The sequence below is a fragment of the Phoenix dactylifera genome, unplaced genomic scaffold (assembly GCF_009389715.1).
Source record: "Phoenix dactylifera cultivar Barhee BC4 unplaced genomic scaffold, palm_55x_up_171113_PBpolish2nd_filt_p 000121F, whole genome shotgun sequence".
Taxonomy (NCBI): domain Eukaryota; kingdom Viridiplantae; phylum Streptophyta; class Magnoliopsida; order Arecales; family Arecaceae; genus Phoenix; species Phoenix dactylifera.
In genome coordinates, this window is record NW_024067689.1 from 992,754 (window position 1) to 1,002,914 (window position 10,161).

General features: G+C 43.1%; 2 protein-coding genes across 3 annotated transcripts; both read right to left on the reverse strand.

Annotated features, from left to right (window-relative positions):
• Positions 1 to 600: 600 nt before the first annotated feature.
• Positions 601 to 7,571, reverse strand: LOC103716031 (G-type lectin S-receptor-like serine/threonine-protein kinase At5g24080). The gene is made up of 5 exons (XM_026808070.2): positions 3,956 to 7,571; positions 2,542 to 3,875; positions 2,017 to 2,197; positions 1,351 to 1,804; positions 601 to 1,256 (listed from the first exon to the last, which is right to left on the reverse strand). The coding sequence occupies exons 1-5, from the start codon at positions 4,189 to 4,191 to the stop codon at positions 912 to 914; spliced, it is 2,550 nt and encodes an 849-aa protein (XP_026663871.2). The 5' UTR covers positions 4,192 to 7,571; the 3' UTR covers positions 601 to 911.
• A 99-nt stretch (positions 7,572 to 7,670) lies between these two features.
• On the reverse strand, positions 7,671 to 9,902 carry LOC103715999 (acyl-lipid (9-3)-desaturase-like). 2 transcript variants are annotated; one of them, XM_008803820.4, is made up of 2 exons: positions 9,757 to 9,902; positions 7,671 to 9,432 (listed from the first exon to the last, which is right to left on the reverse strand). In XM_008803820.4, exon 2 carries the CDS (start codon positions 9,425 to 9,427, stop codon positions 8,084 to 8,086), a length of 1,344 nt encoding a protein of 447 aa, XP_008802042.1. In that variant the 5' UTR covers positions 9,428 to 9,432; positions 9,757 to 9,902; the 3' UTR covers positions 7,671 to 8,083. The 2 variants fall into 2 exon arrangements, with proteins under 2 accessions (XP_008802042.1, XP_008802041.1); XM_008803819.4 differs by having other exon boundaries at positions 7,671 to 9,622; positions 9,757 to 9,866.
• Positions 9,903 to 10,161: the final 259 nt, after the last annotated feature.

The window sequence follows — 10,161 nt, forward strand, 5'->3', positions numbered from 1 at the left end:
TCGCCGGCATTCTCCCGATCTCCGACCACCTCGCCGGCTTCTCCCGGAACCACCTCGCCGGCTTCTCCCGAAATTTTTTTTTTTCACGGTTCGTGCTCCGTTCGGCACTGGATCGCCGAACAAAAGGCTTCTGTTCGGCTGAACAGTGCCGGACAGAAGCCTTCTGTTCGGCACTGTGCAGCCGAACAGATCTGTTCGGTTGAGGGTTGCCGAACAGAAGGCTTCTGTTCGGCACTGTTCAGCCGAACAGAAGCCTTTTGTTCGGCGATCCAGTGCCGAACGGAGCACGAACCGTGAAAAAAAAAATTTCGGGAGAAGCCGGCGAGGTGGTTCCGGGAGAAGCCGGCGAGGTGGTCGGAGATCGGGAGAATGCCGGCGACGAGAGGGAGAAGGGGGAACGGGGGAGGAGGGGTTTAAGGGGGGTTTGAGGGGTTTTTTTTTTTCTTTTCAAAACGAAACGGAGGAGGAGGAAGGGGGGTGTATGAGAAAATTTCAAGGGCAATATGGTAATTATACTAAAGGTTAGTTTGGGTATTTTATTTTTGATTTTTGGGGGGTGTCCTGAGCAATAGGGGGGGTGTATATAGAACTACCCTAAACACGACGTTACCTCCTTCAAATAGACCTTTCTTCTCCTAAAATTTAGAGTCCTAACCAAGTAAAAATTCTGTGAATGGAAACTAAAACAGACCCTGAAACCGTGCGCATCTTCCCTTGGTTCTTCATAAAAAAAGGGGCTCTAGCTAAGTTTAAAAAAAATTATGACAGAATCTCGGACTTAGACCTCCTTATACCAACTTTCAGAAATCAGGCTGCGAGTTGGTTTGATCTCATGATCTTTATTGCTGATATGCTTGTCTATGACAAATAAGCTTTTATTTAATTCATGGTACAGTTCACTGGAGCCATTCCTATCTAGGTGACATGGTGGAGTAACTATAGGTTGCCTTTGATGATCGGTGGCAGGTGATCGCGGAAGAAGTTGTTGGCTGACTAAAATGATCCCCTTTCATGGCCTTGTAGACACCATGCAACCCTTCCTCAACCAGCTCTAGTACTGTTTGAGGCATGGGTGGCACATTGATCTCAACCGATCCTTCCAACATTTTAACCACTTCTCCCATTGAAGGCCTCATCCATGCGTCTTCCTGAATGCACCAAAAGGCAACTTGCAGAACCCTGAGAAACTCTGCTTCTTCCACAATCCCCCTCAGTCTTTTATCGGAAGCTTTTAATGGTGTCCCATTCATCATTTCCTGAAGTGATTAATTAAACAAGATGAGCTTTTTTTTATAGGTTTTATAAGAAAATTAAGGAAATAGCGCATGCATATTTTGAGGTTTAGATTACCTTGAAAGCCCAACCAGGGTAGAAGAATTCTTCTTCATCCAATGACATGTCGAGATTCCTCCGACCTCCAGCAATCTCCAAAAGTAGCATGCCATAGCTGTAAACATCGGCTTTAACGGTGATGGGCCGGTTGCTTATCCACTCTGGAGCCAAGTAGCCTCTTGTGCCTCTAACCATGGTGATCACATGAGAGTGTTCTCTGCTCATTAGTTTTGCTAGTCCGAAGTCTGATACTTTGGGACAGAATTTCTCGTCTAATAGAATGTTTTCTGGCTTGATATCACAATGGATGATCCTATTCCTGCATTGTTCGTGGAAGTATGCAATCCCTTGAGCAATGGCAGTGGCTATGCTGAAGCGAGTTTGCCAGTCCAGTAATCTCTCTTGCCCATTATATGAAGGAAATATCCATTTGTCTAATGATCCGTTGCTCATATATTCGTATACCAGGAGCCTGCTCATTGGATTCATATTTTCCATTATAGAATTAAACATATACATCTCAAGGTCTATCACCAATCAGAAGTACTTAGTTTGTTTCATTGGAAGCAGCATATAGAAACATGATGAATAGTTACGTGAGGCTAAAATGAATAGATCTCTTAAGAATTTTGCTGAGCTTTTGCATTATTCTTTTGTTAGTTGAATGATGGAGGGACTGCTTACCTATGCGATCGCTCAGAGCAAAACCCACAAAGGCTAACCAAATTCATGTGATGCATGGAACCAATAGTAGTTACTTCTGTAATAAACTCCCTTTCCCCATGAGGCAACATCTTGTCCAGTTTCTTCACTGCAACTGAAGTTCCATCTCTGAGGGCTCCCTTGAACACACTGCCAAACCCTCCTGATAACAGTGGTAAGAAGAAGCACAAGGACAGATTAATACTTTGAGTCACAAAGCAAATAGTACATATGATTACTATGACAGGAATCAGAATTCCTGAAGAGGTTTTCTATAACTTTTTTTTTAAAAATAAAAATAACTATGTATGCATTTAATAACTAAATAAGTAGTCAAACAAAACATAAACATAACCCACAAGACTTTTAATTCACTTGAAAACAGACCAAACAGTTAGCCACAGTTCTAGTTCAAGCATTAATAATCACTAGGAACATAATCCTGAAAACAAAAGAGAGTTTTGAGACACAGCAAACAGTCAGTGATAGCAAGTGAAAGTAAATTACCAGTTCCTAGCAATCGAGAGAAATTGGACGTCGCCGTCTGGAGATCATGGAAACTGAAATGTACCGGACCTCCTGGCAGGCTCAAGGAACCACCGATCATTCCCTGCTGCCGTTGCATTCTTCTCCTTCGGATGCTGTAACATAACAGCAAGCTCAGGAGAACAACCAGAACAGAGATGCAGAGAAGCAAGGGAAGAAGCACCCGTTCATGTTGTTGGCTACCCTTCAGCGAATCCGATCTTGCCCCACCAGACCCTTTTCCTGGCGGTCCTTGTTCCTGTGTCCCAGAGCTATTAATCCCAAGCTTCATATAGAGGGTTGAACTCGGATCCTGCTGTCCTCCAAATACCATTCTCCTCAGAGTCCAGCAATATGTCTCTCCGTCCAATAGCCCATAAACTGATGCCACACAATTGCAGTCTGCAAGGCACAATTCAGCACACTCCGAGCCTCTTGACACGCTGCTGTAATTTGAAATTGTAGAAGCTCCTGAGAAGTAGTAGTTGGTCTGTGGCAAAGTCTCCATCCTGACCGGCATGCTTCGAGTCCCGCTGCAGTTCCCTTGCGGTGATGGTATCGAGCTTGATAAGCACCCTTTGCTACCTGAGCCTACCGGAGAAGTTCCCGGCAAGCACGTACAGCTAGCATTGCTCTTGCTGCTATCCAAATTACAGACCCCACTGCCACAAATTCCAGCAGCCAAGCATGGATTAGACACTGCAGACCACTCAGCCACCCACTGGTTATCCCATCGATAGAGTCGCAGATTTCCATCTGTGCCGATTGTAATCCTTCGAAGAATCGGCTGATTCCCTGCAGAATCATTCTTGTGGACATACATTACACCAGTTGAAGATGTCCCATACCTGATACCAAAACTGCCCGACTCATCCAGTTCTGCTATGACGGCGCCTGTAGCATTCGAAATTTCTGGGCTAGACCAGTAAGAGTAGTTGGCATAAGAACCCAATGAAGGGAGGTAGGGCTCTGGAGATATGTAGGTTAAGGCAAGGCTAAGGGAGGTGCGCTGCTGAAGCATTTTGAGAGAGTAAAGACCAAGAGAAGACTTGGGTGATGTTAGCTCGAGGGAGACTGGGAGATGCTGGCCTGGTAGGAGGGTGTCTGATGGGTGCCAGAAGCTCTGCCATGCGACTTGGCGATTGCTGCTGCTTCCGTTGTATAGAATGAAGCTCCCAGAGTCCGACATCACGCCATACTCGACACCTAGGTTGGAGGTATTGGATATCCACACTGTAGTGCTGTTTCCATCAACTAGTACAAGGTTTCCGATGTCGTCCAGCTTCGCCACGGCTTCTCTCCCAACTGGAAAATCTCTGTAGGTAATGCAGGGGCTATGTTATCATTTCATGAAATCATCGCAGAGGAAAAGATTATATTGGAATCAAAGTGCTACCTGTTAGGAGACCACACTATGGTTGGATCACCTGGAAGCTTGGCATACCATATAGCTAATAGCAACAGATCGCCAGCACCTGTGGAGGTGAATCCAAATGCAAAAGTTCCATTCTCAGAGACCCAAGATTGGTTTTCTCGTGCTGACAGTTCCGAATTGAGCGGTATGCTGCCTATCAAGCAGTGAGCGAGCTGAGTAAGCATTAGAAAGAGTATGGCGAGACTATGAGAAGCCATGGACTGAAGTTGGCTGATGAATGGATCTCAAAGAGCTCGGATCATAAGCAGGTGTTTGTGAGTGCATGCTATCTATGAGGACTTTATGTTGTGAGAAAAAAATGCACATGATGATCGGAGGAAGAGAAAGGGAATGAGGAGGGTGGCCTCACAGGTGTAATTTGGTAGTTGAGCAACCGGGGCTCAAAGTTCAAATGTTTGAAAAAATCTCCAATGGTCGGCAAGGGATCATTAAAAGTGGTGACATTTGAGGTCATGGGTTTGAGTCTTAGGTGCTACGTCCCCAGATATCTCGACCAGATAATTTACATCAGCTTGGGCTTTCCTCCCTTCCTGTTAAAAAAAAGGGGAGAGACTGCTCATGAAGCTTCTCTTTAAACTTGCACAAATAAAAAAATTGTCTCTCCCCTTGAGCTTCGCCTCTTCCTTGTTTGAGTTGTCAACGAGCAAACGCTTATATTCTAGAATTTAGTTATTTTTCTCTTTCCTTTCTGCCTTCAGTGTTCATCAGGACATAGAGAGGGAAATTTTTTATAGGAAAAGCTTTTTCGAATTATATGGGTGCTTTTCTCAAGGGAAAAAAAGGGTATCTGGGTGCTTAAATTAACCTGAAATTCCAAACAATACTTACCTGGCGACTCTGGAGGCAATAGTTTGTTAATGTCAACTATATGACATCCAAATCTAATACCTGGATAAAGATGGATACAGATTTGACATGGCCTATGGAGAGAGACATGAGGAAAACCTAAAATTAGTATTGATGTAAAGTCATCAGCCTTAGCAGGCGCACAGCTTGATCGTACAATCATTTTAGCTCCTTTTCGGCTTCAGAATTTTATTTGTAAGTAAACATATTTGGTGGTTATGATACTCAAAAAAAATTGGAAACACTGAATATGAGATTAAGAAGATTATGTAGTAACAAATATGTTATGTGGCTTTACATTAAGAATAGCCGAGCCATGGCTTGTTGCATCATTTACTAAGATAATAGATGGGAATTATCAAAGCAAATTCCTGAATGCTCAAGCTGGGTATCTCAAGTTATACCGTCTTCTCTGTAATGTCTATTTCTACATTTTTCCAATCAAAGGCCTACATGAAGTGGCGTCATTCCAATACATTGCCAATTGTGCATGTAGATGGGCATAGAAACAGAAAATGGAAAAAAAAAATGAAGATCCATCAAATCCTTTTCGGACCATGAATATTGAACAATCACAAATTTCTAATGTAGTTGCAGCTGCACCAACAATTTTAGCAACAATTCACAAAAACATCAGCTTCACAATGAGGTGGGAAGAAATGCAGATTAAGCACCATGAAAGGTCAGCTTAGATAGATGATTCTGCATCACTTTTAGAGAGATGATCAACAAAACAATGTGGAAAAACATCACACTCTCATTGTCTCATTTGGAGATTATAGAGACAGACAAGGTCCCTATTAATCTAGAGGGCATTATCAAAAATTAAAACATCACAGATGCTGGCATCCTTCCATTGACTTATGAAGGGATTCCACCATAGCTAAGCAGTCTTCAACATACACAAGGTATTGAGATTGAAAAAGATATCAGAAACAAATCGGTAGAACAGTCAAGAAACAAAATCAATACAGCCATGAACCTTATACTAAAAAATCTAAGAAATGAAATATACATTCTCACATACTACATAGGACTATTCACCGATTTACGGTTATTCCAAAAATCATTTCACAGTGTGCCACACAAGATATATTGGATGATTACGCCGACAATTGAATTTTTTTCCAACATGCATGGGCTGCCTGATCATGGAGTCATGAATAATATGCATAAAGAAATCCTCATCATACCCCTAAATCACGTCAGGAAAGGGAAGATGTGGGAGATTAGTAAGTTGGGTTGAGGGGTTGGTTTGGTGCTAGTAAAAGAATTTAATGGTACTTCAACCTACCGATATGCCAGGAAGAACTTATCAAAATCTGCCATAATCCATTCAAGCTATTGAACTAAAGCTCCTTTCCAGATCCAGGGTAACTTGTCCTCCTATATTTGATTTGTCTTATTCTGATAGTTGTAATCAGGTCTTCTAAATGAACATCAGCTGGTTTCTGTATCTTTTACAGTGCCAAATACACATTGGCTGAGAACGTGATACGCTCTTGTCAATGCTGCAGAGGCCACAAATCATCCTCTACTTTGGAGTTAATTTCAGATGTTTGACTACTTAATCTAAAAATGTCATGATAAAAATTGAAGTACAAAATGATCAGGACCTAAAAATCCTCTATGGGGGCAATTAGAAAGAAACAAAACATTATTAAATAAAAGCATATTGCAGACTCGGATCACACAAATACATGGAGAATATGCAACCTTTCTCTAACTCTAATTTACACTCTGCTTAATTCTTAGAGCGGTGCTACAGCATCAAGGAAATCTCACAAAGAAATTAAGCCTTGCCGTGCAAACTCTACTGTAAGCCACAACCCAATATGGCACAAGCTGTCAGGGAGAGGACCAATAAGAATGACATGCATCATCTATGTAACTTTTTTTGTGCGAAAGATCTCTGGTACTTTAGCATTTTCATAATTCACATTATCTTCATTATATATATTTATTAAAGTTTATGGATCATATTTCTCAGATTGCAAGCAACCAAACAGGTGTGCCAACATGTTAGACAAATTGTCTTAGTGTCTGGGGAAGAAAAATCCAGTCCTTGTCTTGTAACGACTCATGTCTTACAAACAAGCCACATCACCAATAAACATCTAGGTCCAATGCTAGTTCTTAATTTGGTTATATAAGATAGCAACAGGATCAGTTACAGTCATGGATATGTAAATTTTAATGTTTTTTAGGTTAACGAAGCAAGACAATGCGGACCTGTCTGGATGGTTCACAAGTTAAAGGACCGCAGAACAGTTCACATGAACTTAGAAGCCATTAGATGGCAACAAGTTTATTGACTATCAAATTCAAATTAATTCTAATTCAGGAATAAAATCAAAGTCTACATGAAATAAATATTTACACAAATTTGTTTGCTTCAGACAAAATTTGTTCTAATTCAGTTCGCATGAGCTTAGAAGCCATTAGATGGCAACAAGTTTATTGACTATCAATTCAAACTAGTTCCAATCCAGGAATAAAATCAAATTTTATAAGAAACAAACATTTAGACAAATTGGTTTATTTCAGACAAACTTCGTTCTAATTCACATTAAAGGATTCTTCCATCAATAAACTACAGGGAGTCCACATATTCCCTAGGGATAACAATAAGACGTGAGAACTAATTAGATGTCTCTACCTGGGGAAAAAAGAAAAACCACTGCTATTTACCTATCAAAGTATGAATATAAGATTCATGAATCATTATACTGCAAGAGTCAGCTCTCCACTTTAAAATGACAGCAAAACATCAACAACCATTATCATGTAAAGATATCAGTAAGAACCAGATACCAAAACAGATAACCACTGCATAGGAAAAGGACTGATAATAAACCATGTAGCTAATCCTTTACATCCCTTGGACTATGAGAATGGAAGTTGCTGGCCTAACAAACAGTGCCAGAAAATTTAGTAACAAAAGCAGCTCAAGAGCAAACTCTTGCTGAATTGACAGTAAATCTGGTCTCCATTATAACCAAAATTCCCTATCAGAATATAAATTCACAACACCATTATTAATAAAAGAGAAATGCAACTAAAACAATCCCCATAGCTTATACATTGGAGAATTGCTCAGAGTCAAACTGGAAGCATGAACCAAAACAAGAACTTCAGTAAGATAGAGAATGATCGTCAGTCATCCCAGCCTAATCAAAACCAACCAAGGAAATCAAAGCACAAGTGCAGTATTAGCAGCAGCAGAGGAGGCCTAAGAACCTTTCATCCATGAGTGTTAACAGCCTCCCATACCAAATTCTTCGGAACTGGTTTTGCCAAGTCTTGAGCTTGCAATGCAGCAGCCCTAAGAGTCCTGACAGTCATCACATTTGCCTCCCAGAATGAAGCACTCGAGTAAGGCAACTTATGCTTCTTGCAGAGCTCCCTCACAAAAGGAGCAACCTTTCTAAGATGACATCTCGGCAGGCGAGGGAAAAGATGGTGCTCCACCTGGAACTGCAATCCACCATGGAACCAATCCATCCAAGGGGAGCAAGAGATGTCAAGCGTACCCATCGTCTGCTTCTCGAACCAATCGTTTCCGGTTGGAGGCCCGACAAATACACTTGACGAAAAGTGATTCAGACAAAACTGAATATGCTGAATTCCAGTGACCACGAAGCTCGCAACAACGAACATCAACCGTTCACCCCAATTCGGCAAGCATGAGACAAGGAGCGGATACCAGACCCAGAAAACCATGAGCCCGAGGATCTCCTGCCATTTATTGGGCACCTTCTTCTTCGACAGCAGAAGCACTATCGACTGAGCAAAAAGATTAATTCTTGCGAAACACATGACAGGATAGAAAGTCCAGTGCTGGTAGCTAACGAAGAATCTAGCAGCTGCATCAAAATTCATTTTTCTGTCATAATAAAAAGAGGTGAGGGAGCTGAACAACCTCGAGGAGACGGCGAAAAGGGGCATGTGCTGGAGATCTGGATCGAACTCGAGGCAATTGCAGGCGATGTGGTGGGCGTTGTGGTTCCTCTTCCACCACGCAATGCTTATCCCCGTGAGGCAATTTCCCGTCAGGATCTGGGTGAAGCGATTAAGCTTGGCATTCTCGACGATCCGATAGTGCCCCGAATCGTGCCCCATCCAGCCGGACTGGATCCAGAGGAACCCCATCATCCCGCCGCAGACCAGATGGACCAACGCACAGCTGGAGAAGAGAACACCATAGACAGCGGCGGAGAAGAGGATGGCTATCAAGACAAGAGAGACGCCCGAGATGTGGCCCTTGTTCTCGAAAAGTCCCATCTTGGAGAACTCGGCGAGGAGTCGGCGGTAGTCCTTGGAGACGTCGGTGACCTGGTAGTCGGAGAGGTGGCCGATAAGGAAGCGGTCGAGGTGCTTCCAGGCGGAGCCGGGGTGGTAGGCGACGAAGGCGTCGGTGACGTCCTGGCCGGCGAGGTTGCGGAGCGGCAGGTCGCCCCCGGGGTGGTCCTTCAGCCAGCCGGTGACATCGTACACCTTGCCCTGGATCGAGATCCACAGATCCGTAGCCACAACGTGTTTTCGAAGCTCGTCCGAAGAAATGTGTCTCTTCTGCTCCCCCTCCATCGCAGCTGGAAGGGAGAAGAGATTGAAGTGGAAGAGAAGAGTATAGATCTGAAATGGGAATCCTCTCTCTCCCTCTCTTTCTCTCTCTCTGCCCTCTCTCTGCCCTAAAAAGTGAAACTCATCTCTGAGTTATAAAAGGGCGGAAATTTCAAGGATTTCCACCGCTTATCGATTGGCTTCTCTCTCCTTCCATTTCTGTCATTTAGTTGGATTTATTTCCCGATATTTATTTCGAAATTATCTCTCAGCGTTTAGTGAAGACAGACTAACAGAAACTAGGGGGGTAATAAGTAGGGATTTCTAATTTTTAGACAGGGTTTAAAAGCTACCTTTTATTTCCCAGCTGCGGCCTCGTCTTCCCTCCAGCCTGCTTCGGGGACCGCGGCGACTGTTAGGTTTTTTGTGAGGTTTTTCAGAGAGATGGAAGACACGGCTTGTGGACGCATACCATACAACGGCCCGACTAAGAGGCGCCACAAAAAGAAACCTTTTTTTTTTCCCCGGGGGGTGGGGTGGGTGGGGCACAAGGCCGTTTCCGAGGAGTAATTTGCTGTGAAGCACCCACTCATCTCCTGTTAAAGTACCCTCTGACGTGGCAGAAACATATTGGTCTAATGGTCCAGGACTAGCGAATTATCGGATGCCACGTCCCGCCTCATCTTGCTGGCTGTCCATAGTGTGGCGATCCAATAGCATGCTTGGCTTTCCGAGATGTGGTTAGGAAAGATTTTGTG

Excerpts from the sequence above, each read along its gene's own strand:
- LOC103716031 (XM_026808070.2), bottom strand. The coding sequence starts at position 4,191 with ATGGCTTCTCATAGTCTCGCCATACTCTTTCTAATGCTTACTCAGCTC. Across the intron at positions 2,198-2,541 it reads CTCTCGATTGCTAGGAACTG|GAGGGTTTGGCAGTGTGTTC; the intron begins GTAATTTACTTT and ends CACTGTTATCAG. Across the intron at positions 1,805-2,016 it reads TGCTCTGAGCGATCGCATAG|GCTCCTGGTATACGAATATA; the intron begins GTAAGCAGTCCC and ends TCCAATGAGCAG.
- LOC103715999 (XM_008803820.4), bottom strand. The coding sequence starts at position 9,427 with ATGGAGGGGGAGCAGAAGAGACACATTTCTTCGGACGAGCTTCGAAAA.